At 39.2% G+C, this 19,302-nt stretch overlaps 1 protein-coding gene across 1 annotated transcript in view; it reads right to left on the minus strand.

The window, feature by feature from the left end:
• Positions 1 to 19,302, minus strand: part of BCKDHB (branched chain keto acid dehydrogenase E1 subunit beta) — a gene marked incomplete at both ends in the record, with an annotated part of 105,423 nt that overhangs the window by 81,973 nt on the left and 4,148 nt on the right. Inside the window, one exon of the mRNA XM_079550595.1 lies at positions 15,524 to 15,592. Within this exon, the coding sequence (XP_079406721.1) occupies positions 15,524 to 15,592 (69 nt within the window). The remainder of the gene's footprint in view (positions 1 to 15,523; positions 15,593 to 19,302) is intronic.

Here is a 19,302-nt window from a genome sequence, read left to right on the forward strand (position 1 = left end):
TATGAGCACATTGGGCCACTTTTTGTTTAGAAATTGATTTCCAAGAAACTTCGAGATTTAATTTCTTAGAACTTAGAAGAATTGCCATTTGTGGGAGACATGTTACCATAGCTAAATCAGCAAGTAAGACTGAATTCCAGATTAACAAAATCATTTTGAGATAAGTTCCTTGTTGTCAATATGCCAAATATTCACTGAATATTATCGTGATCAACTCCTGAATCACATCACCCTGCAGATTTCAGAACATTTTACAAGTAGGAAGATCAAACAGCTCTCATTTCCAAAATATACGAGCAAACTAACCAAAGTAATTTCCAGATGTGGGTTAATTGTACTTCATTTCACATGTCCTGAATAAAAAATAATCCTTACAGGTACCATGTTTAAAAGTTCTTCAGACCAAAAGTGATGCAGAAAGTCACAATGGCAGTAACTTCATAGCACTGACATTTACTGTTGCTGGGCATTTATCTTACCAGTGTGCCTCAGTAAAACACCAAGCCTGCATATTTCTATTCTTCCTTTACATGTACTACCAGCATCACTGCATAAAAATAGCCCCAAACCAAAAAGATTCCCATAAAAAGACTAGGAAATCCACACACGGAATAGATCTTTATAAAAATGTTGTTTGTTTTTATTGTCCTTGCAATTAAATTATACTAATTTCAGACAGATGTCAATCATTGGCTTTATTGCCAAGAAATTTATCAAGAAGAAAAAATGGTTTGAAAAGCTTCAAAAGGGAATTATGCCTACCCTTAGAAATTGACTAATGGGGACAGTTTAAGTCACATCACTACTTTCCTTTCCACGTGCAGAAAAAGGAATTTTGGCTCTAAGAGCAGTGTAGCAGAATGCAGAATCAGTAGATCAGTGAACTAACCCGTAAGACAGAGAAAGAAAGAAATGCCATGGAAAGACAAAAGAAACCCAATAACACAGCCATAGAATGATTTTTAAATTAGAGCAACCACATGCTGCTGCCCCTGACCCCAGAGGACATGCTGTATGCATCTCCCTTAGTCTCCCTCTGCTGAGGGGCACCACAGCCTTCCCCTCTGCTAATGTGCAACAGGCCTCCGCTGCAGGTGCCTGTACCACTGGTAGCGGCCTGAGCAATCCAAGTCTCCATTTAGCACCTGTATTTTTATTTTTCAGGGCCTCTAGCCAGTAAAATCCAATGAACAGCCAGCTTTCTTCAGCCAAAAGAATTTTTAGCCAGGAAAAAGGAGCATAAAGCACCCATGAACTTGTGTACCTGCCCCAGGCTTCACCACCACCTGGGCCTGTCAGGAAGCCCTTCTCTTCAATGACAAATGTAATGTTTGCTTTTCTTAATTATTTTTTTTTAATCAATTTGTCTCAAACTTACAACGTGGTAACATCATATTACATGTGCCTGCTTCATAGACATTTACAGGCAGTTCAAAGCATTTCACCTCATTTGCTCACATGGTATTCTGATCATATACAAGCAAATGTATTTTTTAAATTCACCACACTTCTAAAGGCCTGAAAACCAGCAGCAGCATAAGTGAAGGGTTAGGGCATAGTTTGCATTTTAATTTGGTTCTCTTAGATGTGCTGTTCCATTTGGTCACAATTCTTCCCTCTCAGGCAGAGCACTGGAAGCCATCTCATGGATGTACTATAGATGGAAAGGTAAAACAAGCCTGCAATGCTTACTGTCACATAAGAAAACAAATGGATTGCCCAGAAACAATCAAATAATACTAAGCTCACCTGATCTTACTCTTTTAAGAACAGATTTTTCAGAGTAAGCTGAAATAGTTTTGTGCATTGGTCCTATAAGTAATTGTAATATCATCAATGAACAACAACAAAAAAAAAATTAAATGGACTTAAACATTCACAGAATTAGTTTTTGAGTAGTCATTTATAAGAACTTCAAAAATAATTGTTTAATATCATTTTGGGATTAAGTTAGAGGCAGCATGATGCTATAAATGGGTACAATAAGATAAATGATAAGAGAATCAGTGAAAGAAAACATAAAATATACCACAACAGTTATAGTATAATTTGTTTGAAGCACCTAATTACAACTTTCAGAAGTAAAGGTGTAACCCTGAGGTATTACAGCTTGAAACAGTAAAGACATTCAGGTAATTCTCAGTATATGAGATTCATAACTTAGGAATTAATTTTAGATGTATAACAATTATAAGGACCCTCTTTCAACCAAAGTCTAAAGTATGCCTTTTCTATTCATTAGATGGGAAAACAAGTCTTGGATACAGCTTCATTATGATCCTGTTTTACATAAAAGCTAGCCTTTCAGAACAAAAGACATACACGTCATCAGATAAAGCAAATTTCCTGAACACTAGAAATGTTAGGGTATGTTTTTAGCCTCTTATTTGTATTTACACAATCTGAAAACCATTAATAAAAGGAATACCAAATATTAAACACTGAAAACTAAAAGCTTATGTATGTTTACATACTTTTCAAAATGCGGAAAGGAAGTCTGTTTTGATGGAGTTATTCATATCAGCCTTTGGAAACCATTCAGTCAGCTGAACTTTAACTCAAGACTAATAATCCAGAGATATTTTATCTTTCCATACTCACTTCGTATGAACGAAGAAACATTGCCTAAAACATGGCTTTCACATCAGCAAAGCAGCTCAAAACAAGCAAGTAAAAACTCAGATTTCCACTACAGATGGAAGGAAGTGACACCTCTACCTTATCTGAACCCTCATACATCATCCTCTGAGGAGACATTCCACTTTCATTCAGCCTGCCCAGCTTTCTCAGCATCCCTACTTTCAGCTATCTGAACACACTGGTGTTCTTCTCCATGCAGTGAGTTAAACAAGTGACATACAGAGCTATGTGGAAAGTGGAAGATTCTCATTATGTCTCCACCTCAGGAATTCAGAAGGAGGGTTAGATGCACATTAACAAAGTGAATAAATACATCACCTACAAAGGTAAATCTGAAAAGATTAATAATTGAGAAAAAAAAGTAGCAGCTGATTGATTTTTTTTTTTTTAATTCACTTCTTTCATCCACCTGTGAACTGCTTTTATTTGAATAAAACAAGATTGGTCTCTGACATTTTCTGAACAAAAAGAACCTCAACCAGTGCTCAAACTGTCACTGACACTCTGCCTAAGGGGCAATGGATTTAACTCAGCCTTACAACCATTTCCTGCTCCAAAAGGAAAAGCTGCATAGCAACCTAACAGAACACATGTCTACAGGCATATGTAGTCGATTATTACGCATTAATGTTTTGGCCTGCTTCTTCTTTATTTATTCCAAGCTGTCAGGAAAAAACTATTTCAGCTTTCAATATCTACAATGAGTGAAACATGTTTCTGTTTTAATTTATCTCTAAAAATGAGTTGTTCAAACAATATGAAATCTCCTATATACTAACACATGACCCAAAGCTCCAACTCTGGAGCATTTTGCTCTGTAAGAGCATATGTTCAAATATTTGAGTAGTTTGTGTAGTACTGGTTAGTTTCTTAAGGACACTTTTCTTTTGGGTATTTCTACATCACTCTTGTTAAAAAACGCATCTAAAAAAAAAAAAAAACATTAATACTGGGTTGTTTCAATAATAAAATTATTGGCAATTTATCTAGGCAACATTTTATTTGCCCTGTGATCTCAGTAGCTTCAACTAAAAATCTCCATTACAAGTCAGAAGAGTCCAACAAGCTAAATACATTCTAAAGCTAAACATATATCCCACAGCTCAGGATGAATGTAAAATCCATTTGAATTTCGGTTAATTAGCAGGTAATCCCATAACAGTATTCCAGCTCTTCCCTTAAACCAACAAGTCATGACATGGTATCCAGACATAACTAAGTCAAAAAAAAAAAAAAAAAAAAAAGAAAGAAAAAAGAAAAATTAAGAAAACTGCAAGTGACAGAAATCCAGGTCAGAAAGGAGACCTGCATGCACTGAACTACATTTTCTGCTCCCTCTTCTATTGCTGCAGAATCTGCTATAACACTACTCTGCAACAAAGGATCCTGACGTCTTCCATATGAAAGCTTCACAGCAATCAAATGACTGCTTGGTTTCACTTGTTTCACAGGATTCTCAGAAAAGCTTCAATGAGGAAATAAATAAATAAATAAATCTATACTTCTGAAGCACTGATCACCAGAGTGTTGCTCAAAGGAAAGGACACCTATCCTGACAGGTAGCTATGAAGAACAGGAATTCCTCACAGGTTTATCCAGATTTCTTTTGTTCCATTCAGAAGAGTAGTTCAGGTAAACCGGAAATTATAAGAAGAAAAAATACCCCTCCAGCTGCTAAGTCTTCCCTGATTACAATTTCTGAAGCATTCATACATATAAACAGATCTGAATATGTGAAGTAGCAACAGCTCAAAGCATTCTCAGCATGATGCTCCCTTGCTCAATGCAGTACGTGTTATTCCCAAGTGCTCCATATACTCAAATTGTAATTCTACCTCTCCCCTAACAGTCCCTTAGGAGAAAAGAGTATTCAATTTCCATTTAATCATCATTCACAAAGAATCTCAATATCAGGAGAACTACTGGAGCACAAAAAAAATCGTTAGCATGGATGAAGAGCAACCCTCTCCATGACCTTATTCTTATAACCTTACTCAATTCTTAAAGTCTGCGCAGTTATTGAGTTGCAGGTGTGGAAGGAAAGGATACTTACTTTCTAGTAAAAGCTTGAAGTTGTTTCTAACATGAAGTAGCATTAAGCATTTACTTAACTGACAGGCTTGTGGCTCTCTGGGTGAGGGAAGACCCAGGAAATTTGCTTATTTACAGCTCTGCTGACTGACAGAACATAAGTTAAACTTACTTTTCTTGCCCTCTCCTCCATGCTAGATTTCCTATCATCTACAAAAAACTGGCATCCCCACAAAAGCTAAAGAGTAAAGCATAAATGATAAAATGTGTTACCTAATTTTCTCCATTTCTCAGCAGGCAGGTGGGAACAGAAGAGGTCAGAAGAGGCTAATGCAAAGCTTTTGCATTAACTTGAAACGGCCAGTAAATTTGCACGTCATTTAATTCTTCCATACTAGAAAAGCAGACAAGCAACTGCATAGAAGTTCTCTTCAGGAGCACGGTGATATGTGAAACAGATGCAAAATGGAAAAATAATTACTTAAGGAAAACAATTCACTCTGATGTTAGACAAATGTTTAAACAAGCTACCTAGAGCAGTTATTCAAGCTCCTTCCTTGGACATATTCAAAACTCTCCTGGATAAGACCACAAGCAACCCAAACTGACTCTTACTGTGAAAATTGGTTTGGAGCAGATGACCTTCAAGGCCTCTTCCTTCCAACCTTTATTATTCTATGGCTCATTAACAGCCCCATGCAAGGCTATGTGCTGGATGTCCTAACATCTTTTCTGCGCCTACCCTGCTGATTCAGCTCCAAATTGTTAGAAAAACATTTTATCAACAGTTCACACCAAAGCTGCAGATTTACTCACCAGAATTTCTTTCTGCTGCTGACTATGCAGGCAGCCCACTCAGCGATGAATTCATTCTGATCACCTGGCTCATACACCATGTTATACCAGACTCAAGAAAAAAGCATTCTGCCTAACCACACCACAGCATTCACGTGTTCCTAGAGCAATGATTCATCCTATCCCTTGCCCACCCACCACAAACTTTTGCTACACAAGAAGCACATCTGCAGAAAAGCATAACTGACTATGGAGACTAGGAAAGCTGTATCAGGTGATAGAATATTCACTTGAAAAAACAAGCTCTAAACTCAGCACTCACCAAACACTTACACGTGGGATAATATACCAACTTTGATCAGTTCCACACATTTTCTGACTATGTGAGATATTACATAGCACTACAAGATATCCAACAGGAAAATGCACAACAGTTACCAAAGCTAAGTATTAAATCATAGCCTCTCTGCTACGAGAGGCTGGGTAGACTATCTGAGTGACAAACTGCGGAAGAAACAGAGGCAGCTTCTCTTTACTCATTAGAATCAGTAGCGTAGAAATACTTTATGACAGTCTGAAAGCAAGCTGGCTCTAGTCTATATTGTGAAGCAACCACGCTCAACACAACAGCATGGATTTAATGCCGCTAAAAAAAATAAAGTACTGAATTACCAAGAATCTGCAGTAATGAAAAACATGTATCTCAGATAATGCAAAGTACATGAAAAAAATGATCTATATGCAGTGCTCCCATAGAATAGGGAAAAATCCCTGCCAGATTATAAGGATATAGTGTTTCAACAAAGTAACATAAAGGAGACTTTCAGTAATTGCCAGTCTGTTATGTCATGCTAGTCACCAGAAGACAATACTGAATTAAGATTAACGTTCTCCTCAAAGTGCTTCCGTTGCAAAATGGCTCAGATATTTGACCCATTCTGTTCAATATCCTTATTGACAATCTGGATGAGGGCATTGAGTTCACCCTCAGTAAGTTTGCAGATGACAGCAAGCAGGGAGGAAGCATCAATCTCTCTGGGGATAGGAAGGCCCTACAGAGAGATCTGGATAGGTTGGATTTCTGGGCTTAGGCCAATGGGATGAAGTTCAGCAAGACCACGTGCCTAGTCCAGCACTGTGGCCACAACAACACCAAGCAACAGTACAGGCTCGGGGCACAGTGGTTGGAAGACTGTGTGGAGGAAATGGATCTGAAGGTGCTGGTTGACGCTCTGCTAAACATGAGGCAGCAGGTATCCCAGATAGCCAAGAAGGCCAATGGCATCCTGGCTGATATCAGAAAGAGTGTTGCCAGGAGGAGAAGGAAGGTGATTGTCCTCCTGTATGCCTCAAGTACTGTTTTCAGTTTTTGGCCCTTCACTACAAAAAAAGACATCAAGGCCCTGGAGTAGGTCCACAGAAGGGTAACAAAGCTGGTGAGAGGTCTGGAGGAGAAGTCTTATAAGGAGCAGCTTAGGGAACTAGAATTGCTGAGTCTAGAGAAAAGGAGGTGCAGGGTAGACCTTACTGTCTCTACAACTACCTGAAAAGAGGATCTGGAAGGTGGGAGTCAGCCTCTTCTCCCATGTATCTAGCAATAGGACTAGAGGGAATGCCCTCAAGTTGCACAAGCAGAGATTCAACTTGGATGTTAGGAAAAATTTCTCCTCTGAAAGGGTGGTCAAGTACAGGAATGGACTGCCCAGGGAGCTCATGGAGCTCCAAAGGCATTCAATCCCCAAAGGCATTCAAGAAACATTCACATGTTGTACTGAGGGACAAGGTTTAGTAGGAAAATATAGGACATTTAGACTGGATGATCTTGGAGGTCTTTTCCAACCTTGGTGATTCTATGACTTGAGCAGTTTGATACTTCTAACAAATTATTCCCATGAAAACTCAATGTTGTACCCCTGCAATAAAGTCTGCAACATCATCTTAAACTGAAGTAGAGATAATTATCACATACTCATCACCAACTTCAGAGGCAGAAAAAATAGTGGACATGCTAAATTAGTCCCATGCAATGAATACAAATGAAACAGAGAGCAGGCTGATCACGGGTCTAACCAAGGCAATTGAGAATGTTCTAATTCCATTTAAGGAATAGTAAAGGCTTGAGGACTGACATCTAAAACAAGGCATACAAATTATGCAGCTGAACTTTGTATTGACACAGACTGTAGATATAGCTAATATTCATAAATTCCATCTTGCATTCTTAATACTTGATGTTTCATCCTTGTTGATGCTTATTACTACAATATTATTTTTTAAACACTTCAGAGCAAGGATTTTCTCAAATGGAAAATTCCATTTTGATGGAGTTCAGCAGCAAACACTTTATGCTCAGAAAAATATCTTTAATTACCTTTAAAATGTATTGCAGTAGCTTTTGAAAGCTCTGGACAGAGTCTCTAAGGTTTCTGGACTCTACTTTGCGCTGATGAGGCCTCGTCCAGAGTACTGAGCCCAGATGTAGAACCCAATACAGGAGAGACATAGACCTGTTAGAGTGTGTCCAAAGGAGGGCTACAAAAATGATCCAAGGAATGGCACATACCTAGGACAAGGAGAAATGGTTTCAAGCTGAAAGAGGGGAAATTTAGACTGGATATTAGCAAAGTCTTTGTTTGTTTGTTTTTAATAAGGGTGGTTTGACACTGCAACAGGCTGCCCAGAGAGGTGGTAGATGCCCCATCCCTGAAGACTCTCAAGGTCAGGCTGAATCAGGCCCTGGGAAACCCTATGGATGTTCATTGCAAGGGAGTTGGACTACATGACCTTTATAGGTCCCCTCCAACTCCAAGGATTCTATGATCCTACGATACTAAGTTCCATATTACAGCATCAGTCCTTTATTTCTCCTCAAACAGATTTACAATCTATAAGAAGAAACAATTAAAACCAGTAAGTCCCAAACAAAATACGCATTGCTTTCAAAACAGACACACTAAAAACAAAGCGAAAACATTGACTTTATGTCAATATCCCATTGATACAGATTGTAGAAGTACATACTATGCCATTATCAAATTCTCAAATAACTTTTTTTTTTAGCTGAAAATCCTAAGAAAAGAATTGGCTATTAAGATGAAAATGAACAAAATGTACAATTGTGTAATGAGCAAGGAACACGTTCTCCAGATGTTCCTATTCAAAGGCATTTATATAAATCAGAACAAAATCACAGTCTTGCCAGACTGCTCTGGAAGAATCAGGAAAAAAAAAAAAAAAAAAAAAAAACCTGCAGAATTATCTGCTAAAATCTATTCACAAAGATACAAGGATAACCAAACTCCAGGCTTCTTAAATTTTACCCCATCTAGATACATAAACTACTTTCAACTCAGTGAAATTTTCCAACCCCAACTGAAGTCTGACAAATCAAAAAATATTGCGCTACTTCATTCAAGCACACGCACTGTGTGCGTAAGGACGAGCATATCCATAAAAGGGGTAGCAGGGTGCTTCTCCAATAAGCTTGCAGACTACTTCTCAAGCAACGTTTATAAAATAAACCCCCTAATCACTCATTTCTCATGCTACTTTAGGATGAATTTTTCTCCTCAGCTTATTGCTGTGTTTCATACAGCCTGCAAAAGACCCAAGATTATTGATTAAAAAAATACTCGGAAGAAAAAAAAAAAAAAAAAAAAAAAAAAAGGAACATGTCACACCTACTAAAGTAATCCCCAATTAGTAGTAGGCTTCTGGAAGGCACTACAAGACCCAGACAGCCTATCCAAACTATATTCAGCTACTTGGTGACCTTGCAGTGCAATGCTTGGCACTACAAGTGCAGACACTGAACTTCCATTGATTGATCTCTACTTCCTTCGCAGTAAAATGCTTTGAAGTCTCCACAATAACTAATTTGCCTGAAAAAAAAAATAACAAAAACAATTCCACAATATAAACATTTTAAAGTATTTTATAAATTTTAGAGGAAAATATTTAGAATTTAAAAAAAAAAAAAAATAACAAAAACTCTTTATCTACTTCTATTTGCCTAGCTTCAAAAAGTTCTACTATTTCACAATGCTCAGCATTTTTTTCTTTTTAAGCATATCCATTCCTTAGTCAAGAACTTCAGCAAATACAATAACAACTTGGGGACATCTATATCTCATCGTGTACATTTTCCCCCATACGCATTTCACTTAAACAGTCTGCCTTCAGTGGTTTTCTGCAGCTCATAAACACAGTATATTTTGTGTGTTTAAGTAAACACTTTTCTCCAAAGTTGACTACCTCAATTTTACAAAGGCAGGCATCTCCTGGATAGATAAACAAAATCTCCTGAATTATGTTGCTGGACTATATACAAACCAGTCATTGACTGAGAATGAAGTGTTCTCTGAAAACTCACACACAAGCTTACACCTTAGACACAGAATCTGCAAAATAACATTCAGAGATTACAGCGGATCAGACATTGGAAATAAACACCAGGGCTGCATGACAAGCTAGCATTACGATGAGATATATCAGCAGAAAGCTGTAAGCAATCATGTTTTACTCAGTAAGATCCAAGTAGAGTAATGTACTCAGCTTTGGATGGCCCATAATCTTCAGCTGCAGTAAGCAGAGTCCAGAGAGGATTGATCAATAAGAAAGAGCTTTGAAAACATAATCCTGCACTGGGACAGTGCGCGTAGGGAAGCCACAGAATTTCCATATCTGAAGGCTAAGAACAGCCTTGGCAGTTATCTGTCCCAAAACATACCCTGTCCTTCAGAGATCCAAATCTGTAAGGCAGGCAGAAAGAAGAGCAAAACAAATATGGAAGTGATAAATAAAATCATTTTTAAAGCATCCAGCTGATTGCGAATGATGTGGCTAGGTCATCCTCACATAAGGATGTTATTTTCTTGCTCTGTGGCTTCATATGCAGTTAAATCACTTGCTTTTTGATGTGATTGAAATTTTCCACAGGGAGAAATCTTTAATTCAACTCCCCCTGCACCCACAGGGTTCTATACAAGTGCTATTTCTTCAGTGACTTTCCAGCTTGCAAAAAAATATCTTGTATGCTGGAGAGACTGAACAGATTCTAATTTTTACTCACAATCTTTTTCCCCATCCACCTCACACCCTGGTGTGGCACCCTGGGCCTGGTGCGTCCCAGGGGACAGTTAGCCCCTCTGGCTGCCAGGACACACTGCTGGCTCAGATGCAGCTTCCCATCAGCTAGAGCCTCCAGACTCCTTTCCAGAGGGCTAGAATCATAGCATGTCACCGTATCTCCCCACCAACATTTCGGGGAGCACTTTAACCTTCCAATACTTGCATAAAACATAACTTCACCAAAACAAGGTATCCAGATACATACATACACACATATAAGTGCATTTTTGTGAAAGGCATCTGTGTGTAAGTGATAAGACCTATGAACAGGTGTGGTCTTGAAAACCATTCTATGATTCTGCAAAAGAGTTAATACTAATTATTCCATGCTACAATTTTATTTCACATTCCACGCAGAGAAACCAGCCACAATTATCTACCCTCCAGCATCCTTTTAAATCCATCCATAGGCTTGAAGACAAATGTGTACAGATATTTTAGCCAATTCTTTTCTCCAAAGTCTAAAATAATACGTATCCTTTAAAAAGGAAAATAGACTACCTAGGCTACAAAAATAAAGTAGGCAAAAGAACCAGATACAAAATATTTGTTTTACATCTTTGCTCTGGAGACAAGGAACAAGAAACCTTTCCAAGATAGCAGGAGTATGGAGCAGCAGGCATTTGTTCCTTTTTCAATAAAGATATTCTGCAGGTTAGAGTATACAACCTCTGCAAAATGGTGACCTGGCAGGAGGTAATGGGGAAGGAGAAAAGAAGTAAGATAAGAGTACACCATCCAGTGTGTAAGACCTAAGGGAGAGGCAAAAAAGGGAACAAAAAAAACAAGACTTCCTTTCCCTTATTCAAAAGGAACTTTCCACATAAAAATAAAGTAGTAACAATCAGGAATCTACATGTTTTCAGGAAGGAGGATTATAGAGCAACTGACTTCTAAGCATTCAGTTAATGCAGAAGTTACTAATATCCATGGAAGAATAATGATTTGCTAAGGCTGAATCCAGCTTTGACGTCACTGAGATGTTAACAGAAGACGCACAGGAAGAAACATGATATCCTAGGTACAGCTCTCATAGCAAAGAAAATTCTACATACTGCCATGCTTACATACATTTCCTCAATTAAACAATTTCAAAACATACTCATCAACAACTAAGATTTTTTTTTTTTTTTATATGAAATCTAAAAGCTGGGCTTTTGCTTATTAGTATACATCTCTATCTGTGTTTTAATAAAAACACAGGGCTTCAGTAGCTCTTCTGGCAAAAAAAAGTCTTAGATTTGATTATGATTTATTCTAAAAGTATTTTTTTTCTCCTCACTACCTGTCCAGAGAGACTTGAGTAACAGTACAGATAGCAACCACAATCTGCATAGAGTTACTGCTGAATATTAGTGCAGAGTTCTCACTGCTATAACATTAGATAATTAGATCTCAATCTCTTTAATACACTTTAAAGGAGGATAATACATAGCAAAATAATTACTTACAGGCATAGACTGCCACCTAGTGATTTTGATTAGCTACAAAACTGGAAAACCAGTTCCAGAATATGGGAAAAAAAATCAATTTCATCAAATTTTATATCAACATAATGTGCTACTTGCATTCCCTGTTACTATGCCAACGATAATTGCAGGACTGAAGTGTGGAAAGAAAGGCCAGTAAGTATGTAATCTTTATTGTACAAGCAAGATCAACGAGGCTGGTTGCCTGCTCATCAGCTTTGTCTGGAATTGCTCATTTAAAATAGACTACATACAGCCTCTGCATAAGACAAGTGCTGCAACTGGAACTTATCTCCTGTCTCAGACAACACTGATCTAAGACAGATGCATCCTAATTGAAATTTTGGATTCCTTCAATTTTTGTGCTTCCAGGTTTTCCTAGTTCTCCTAAGCACTGTAACACCTTCAGTTTGTCATGAGGTTCCTCTTTGCTGTTTTCACTCAAGCTACTGCATGCTTTCTATAAGACTTCATTGTTAGTGAAGAAACCAAAAGTTACTTGTGTCACCGTGCCTGTCTTACCAAGCTGAATTATCATTTTATGGACAACTCCTTCGTATTTCACCTTCTCTCCAAATGTGAGATCAGATATTGTCACCATGTACTCACAGGGACCTCGTCAACAGCATAATTATAAAAACTCATTTATTTTTCCTGTCACGTCTTCTCTACTACCACCTTCCATCTCAATCACTATCAGCATCTTCAGTTCACTTTTCAACAACACCTAAATCTTAGAATTTGCAAGACAGAAAGGGAACTTGAGATCTTTCTATAATGTAAGAAAATAAGAGATTATATTTCTTTTAAGGCACAAACACATCAGAAAACCTTTCTGAATTTCTTTTTCAACTAACATCATTTGCAGTCAAAACAATTCTTGCGGTGGTCAGAACTGACATGAAGAGTCAGTTTCCCACCTTGCCAATTTGGTTTCACCAGCACTTTATGTACCCATTTACTTTATTTTAATCACAAGAAATATGAGCTTAATTTTTCCTCATAAAAATCTATCATCTTTTTCACTAGAAAAAGGTCAGAATCAATATTAACTTTCATTGGCCATTATTGAATATATTAATATAAGTACTGTTACAATTCCTCATCCATCTTCCTCCTCAAGCTTTAAAGGAGTTCCACTCAAATATTCCCGAAGTCATGCCGTATCTTCCTCAAAAATTTTCACCAAAAATTCACCAAAATTTTTTATTGCACACTCATAAAATAAATTCAATTCTAGCTGAAGTTGCTACTGCACTGAGACTGCTGTTTGTCGCACCAACCAAGTTACTCTGCAGATGTTCCCTGCATTACTTCAGCATCTCTACAGCACCCCTGCACCCTGGGGCAGGAGCTGTCACAGTCTTCGAACAGCACCAGGACATCTGACCATGTAGTATCTGTCCTTCAGTATTGCAAGGCTTTCATACCTCAGAAGAGATGAACAAATTATCCTCAAAGCAACACCCTAATGGTAAAAAGTTTATTCTTTTTTCATTTTAAAGTGGAGATGCTGACTAAAAAACAAGGTTGATAATGAAGCCATCTGTTTCTCTTGCTTACTTCCCAAATGAATTCTTGTGCTGCTCATTTTTACAGCAGCTAGCTGTCTCTGAGACTTCATTTTCACATGAAATCTGATGAGCAGAGAACATGTTCCACCAGACTTACAGAACCAACTCAATCCCAACATGCAACTATAATGACTATTACTAATAGTTTCAACCAGACTTTATGTAAACACATATTAATATATAAGCAGTAGAATGAGAAAACAGCTTCATAATCAAGGAGGGAAGATTTAGATTGGATGTCAGGGGGAAGAGTGGTGAGGTGCTGGAACAGGCTGCCCAGAGAGGCTGTGGATGCCCCGTCCCTGGAGGTGTTCAAGGCCAGGTTGGATGGGGCCCTGGGCAGCCTGGTCTAGTATTAAATGGGGAGGTTGGTGGCTCTGCATGTGGCAGGGGGGTTGGAGCCTCATGATCCTTGAGGTGTCTTCCAATCCAAGCCATTCTATGGTTCTATGATAATCACTGAAGCAGAGAATTAAGACAAAACAGACTTATCTTTCTAAATTGTCTTAAAAGCACAGCCTTCCTCCACTCCCTTTTTCTGCCCAGTTTTCTTGTAACGTCCAAGTCAGCAATAACTCATCTCCTCCAGATAAAACAGTGAAATAGATGTAATCTGCAGCAAGTGTTTCCAGTCATTTTTGTGCCTTGAATTTGTAATGCTCTACTTGGACGGTTGGATAGCCCAGCAGGGGACACAAAAAAGCCGCCACGTTACTGTAGCCACAACCAGTTTCCAAGAGGGTAAACCACTACTTATCACATTGCATGCCATAGATTAAAAAGTGATTTTTTGTAGCATTCCACAGCACTTCTTGGGGCAAAAAGCACACAGAAGGGAATCACACCTAAGTTAAAAACAGTGATGACAAGAATTCCTCCAAATTTGCCAACAAGATATCACTGAGTACACACTTTATCCAACAAAAACTGTGAACATGGCACTTATTTGCTTTCAGACTATTCACTTTAACAAAGTCTACACCTTTATCTCCACTGATGTGAAGCAGAAGATCACAGAAAGAGCATTTCCTTCTTAAATGAACATAATATAAAGATTAATTTAAACCACGGATAATGCAAGAAATTATTGAAAATTCCTGCAAGCTTTTAAAATTCAGATTACATCACCTTTGAAGGTTTCTTCCAATTCAATTATTCTTTCTAGAAAGTTCCTCATTTTAAATTCACTTAAAAAAATTAAGGTGGCCTTCTAAATTAAAAGATCCTGTAAGTAACTACATTTTTCTTCCCTTGAACCCACCTCAACTGTCTGAGATAACTGTGTCACATTTTTCACATATTGTTGCATGTATATTTTTCCCTATGTAGATGGCAATGTCATTATTTCTCTCAATGCCTGCACACAAATCTCCCAAACAAGTAAACCAGTTCCATTCTAGATGAAGAACAAGCTTAAAACATTTCTATGTTGTGTTTTCTTTCTATATTTCCAGGGCATGTCAGAAAATATTACATTTAACAAAGTACTCAAACCTATTTCAAGTTAAGTCCTTTCCAGTTTGTGGCAGATTAGACCAAAAAGCATCACTATGTATCATTGATAAGAGGCTATAATTTGATGACAAATAAAATGGGGCCCAAATGACGAACATTTAGTCCAAGTATAGTTAAAAATGTGAAGTTATATTGATAAAGTTATTTGAAGAAGCAGAAGACAATTGAAATGCCAGTAAATTCAGTAATTTTGAAAGCTTACACTGATAGCGTATTCAAAACTTCTACTTTCAAAGACAAATAGAATAAAGAAGTACTCCAGTTATAAGATTTCTCTCATACATATTCTTCTCTTCTCCCACAAACCATATAGGGTAGGAAAAACAAATGTTGATACGAAGGTAACACCAGATATAAACAGTGGCTTACCATACTTGTCTCGCAAGCCAACTGTACACCTGAAGACTCCACCAAAGGCCACATCTTCACCAAATATTACTAAAAAAAAAGTAAAGGAAGATTAATGTAATCCCAGTGCGTTTGATTTTTCCATGAAGGCCGAAGCAATTTTTCTGTTAAGCACTTAACACTTCATTCTAGTTCAAGATTTATCTAGACATCTAAGTGTTTCCTTTACACAACCTAACTGTAGAAGAAGCAAGGCTAACAAAGAATCAGTGAAGTAACACATCTATGCCTTGAAATAGTATTAATCTAACTGACTCAGTTATGGCTTCATTAGCCCATTTATTTTTCTGAAGTATTCTATAACATCAAGACATCAAAACAAATAAAATAACAATTCCAATAAGCAATTATGAAAGAGTTACTGAAGTTGTATATTGTGCTTCAACTCAAACACTCATTTTTCATCCACAGATTCCAGTATATTCAGTGTTTTGGAAAGTGTCAAATTGAAGTGTTCTACAAAATAAGTATCTAATGTGAAATTTAAAGCCTTCTTCAAACATACTCACCAGATCCCCCAAGAGCCTCTTCAAAGGAAATCTATACAGAAAAGATGGCAATCTAATAGCCAGGACAACTATTAGTATTCAACGTAATATTCAACACTACCATTCTCATACAGCACCTGGACAATTAAAGTCTTTTCCCCCCACCAAACTAATTATCTTCAGCTGATTTATGGCTAAATTTTCATCTGATCTTCTTTTCTTTAGACTTACCAAATGCTGAAATTTGACTTTCATTAAAAAAGTTTTATTTAAACTGTTAAAATAGAGATTGGAAAAAAGCTATGCCATCATAGTGTTCATGACAGAAATCTCAAATCATTGCTCCAATTCATTTTTACTAATTTGCTTTTTTTTTTTTTTTAATGTGTTAAAAACATTGTAGTGTTTTCCTACTACCATGTGATTACACACTTGGGAATCATTTGGTATTAAGAACAGCCTCATTTGACAATGATGTCAGCAAGCTTCCATGAACCTACTCATTCTCCTCATCCACTGAAATGCTTTCCTGGCCAGATTCTAGTTCTCATCTACCCAAGCATGAGTTTCCCCACCACTTAAACGACAGTTGCTCAACTTCCACACAACTGAAAACACACAAAGAATACGCTTCCTACTGCAAGAATTACTAAGTAATTCATTAAGTAGAGTGATACTGACAAAACACAGATCTGGATTGCAGAATTCCAGTATAGTCTTGCAAAGGGTTTTACACAGATACAGACCTGCAAGCTGAGGAGAAAGACTAGAACGTTAGAGCAAGTCAAAGGCTGAAGATCACATACACGTTTAAGCTCCTCTCAGAATTACACTGCACTTGCTTTTATATTGTTAGTACTGCAGAAATATCACTAAAAGCTGTTCTTGTCTAAATCAAGCTTACTAAAGCTGATTGTAACACAGCTTTAGATTGAGAGGGAATGCATACAAGCATACTACTGGATACAGAACATGGAATTTATCCTGACAGATTAGACAATTAGTCAGACTTCAAACTAAGCAGTGGTTAAAACAGTGCCAAAAATGATGTAGTTAACAAAATACGCAAGTTAGAGATGTAGTCAACGAAATACGTAAAGTGGGGGCTGTCAAGGTCATCAGGCGTAACCAGGCGTAATCTGTGTGGGCCCCCTTGCGTGGTTAGCGAATACGTGAAAGGGGGGGCTGTAACAGTCATCAGGCTCTGCGGGGGCTCCTTGACTCATGAGAAACCATGATGAGACATGGCAAGACAAGACATGCCACACGTCTATTGGGCACAGATAACCGTAGCAAGGGTGATTGGTAGCACAGTGATATAAGGGACAACTATAAGAAGAGTGTGTTGCTTGCAGTAAGTGCCATTTTACCATACACCACATTGGTGTGCACCGAGGTAGATGGACAGACCGTTGAGTCCCTAACGATTGCGAACACCTGTATGAGGTCTTCCGCAGGCGGAAGGCTTCATTTGGTGACCCCGACGTGATCGTTAGGGAATAGTGGTCGGCCACAGGCGGCGTGGCGATCCTACTCTCATCCGTCTCCCTTGGGGAAGGAGACGATGACCCTAGAAGAGGGGGCTGCGGCTTAGGAGAGTGGAAGCTGGGTAGCGTCGGAGGGGGCTCTGCGCGCGAGTCCGTTTGACCTGCCGAGGACCCAGGAGACCATCGGAAGAGGAGCCCGGTGGTTGTGCGATCCGCGGGAAAAGAAACGTCCGGCGGAGTGAATATGGAGGCCGTCATAAAGGTGATTTCGTCCGCGTGTAAGACCCATTGCGGGAAAACTTCTCCTTCTAAGAAGGAAATAGGGGCAATGTTGTCCCTTTTACAAAAGGAGGGACTGCTTACATCTCCCTCAGATTTATATACCCCGGGGTCCTGGGATCCCATCACCGCAGCGCTTTCCCAGCGGGCGATGGTACTCGGGAAGTCAGGAGAGTTGAAAATCTGGGGGTTGGTCCTCGGCGCTCTCCGAGCCGCGAGAGAAGAAGATAGAATTCCTGAAGCTACGCGCGTTATGATGGGTTTGGAATTTAATAACACCGTGAGAAACGGCGCGGGAAGCGTACTTTCTTGCAGGTCCCCTGAGGAAGAGAACACCGCAAATATGCTCTCAGCTATGGCGACTAACATCTCGTCCGCACCATCGGCACCCCCTTCTGCTCCCCCCTCGGCTCGAGCTTCGCATAAACAAGTAGAAGACTGCGCTGAACTGTCTGCACTTTTATCTTGCAAAACGGCTCAAGTGCAGGAATCCAAGGTCGCCGAAACTCCCCAGCTGTTTCCAGGACAACCGCTGTATCCTTCTCTGTGTAACCTAACACCACCTGTGGGGGCAGGGGGAATAGTGAGCTGGGATGGCACACTTGCTGTCTCCTCTCAGGAGGTGGAATGCAGTAACACCCAGGGGGGTGGGGACTGCTGGCAAGGCCTGGGTACGGATTGGTCAAAAGTTAGGGAGGTAGTAGAAGAAAAAACAGCAGAGAGAAAGGGAAGCGATGTAAGTTACAGGCGCTGGGATGATAGTGTCCGGCCAGCACTGTCCACCCTGACTGCGTCTGAAGGAGTAGGTGGCGTCCGGCCGGCGCCCTCTGCTCAGGTTGCACCCGACGGAGAAAGAAATAACGATAGTCTCCGGACCCACTCTCTGCCACAGTGTTCAGACCCATTGACTCGACCCACACATCCTTTTACAAGATTGAGTGCGCATGCAACCAATCAGAAGCCTCTACAACAGTCAGTGCATGATCAAAGGGAGATGGGCACAGTGGGAACGGTGCGGAGCCCGCAGCTTCCAGCTGTGACTGAAAAGGATAGCGAAAGGAGAGAGGTGAATTTGCATTTGGGATTTAAGAGAGACACACTAACAGATTGTGGGAAGTTTAGATCTAGCCTGATAAAGGAAGGAAGAGTACTAGAGACCTTCCTGATAGTAGGGAATGATAACAGAGGCCCGGAAGAGGTATCCCTTGATCTGAAAGGCATCACACGCCTGATAGATTGTGCAGAGAAATGGGGATTGAAATCACCCCTCACTTTAAATGCATTAGAAGTCCTGACAGCATCAGGCCTTCTCTTTCAGCATGTAACAAATCTGATGTGCATGGTGCTTAAGCCAGTGCAGTATGCACTGTGGGCATCAGAATGGGTTCCCTTCATGGACAGGTGGCCAGATTGAGGCCTGGAGAACAAGCAATTTCATACGGTTGGTTTGTGAGAGCAATGCTCTCAAAGCCTGAGACATCTGCCT

This window comes from Tetrao urogallus (assembly GCF_951394365.1).
Source record: "Tetrao urogallus genome assembly, chromosome: 2".
NCBI lineage: Eukaryota > Metazoa > Chordata > Aves > Galliformes > Phasianidae > Tetrao > Tetrao urogallus.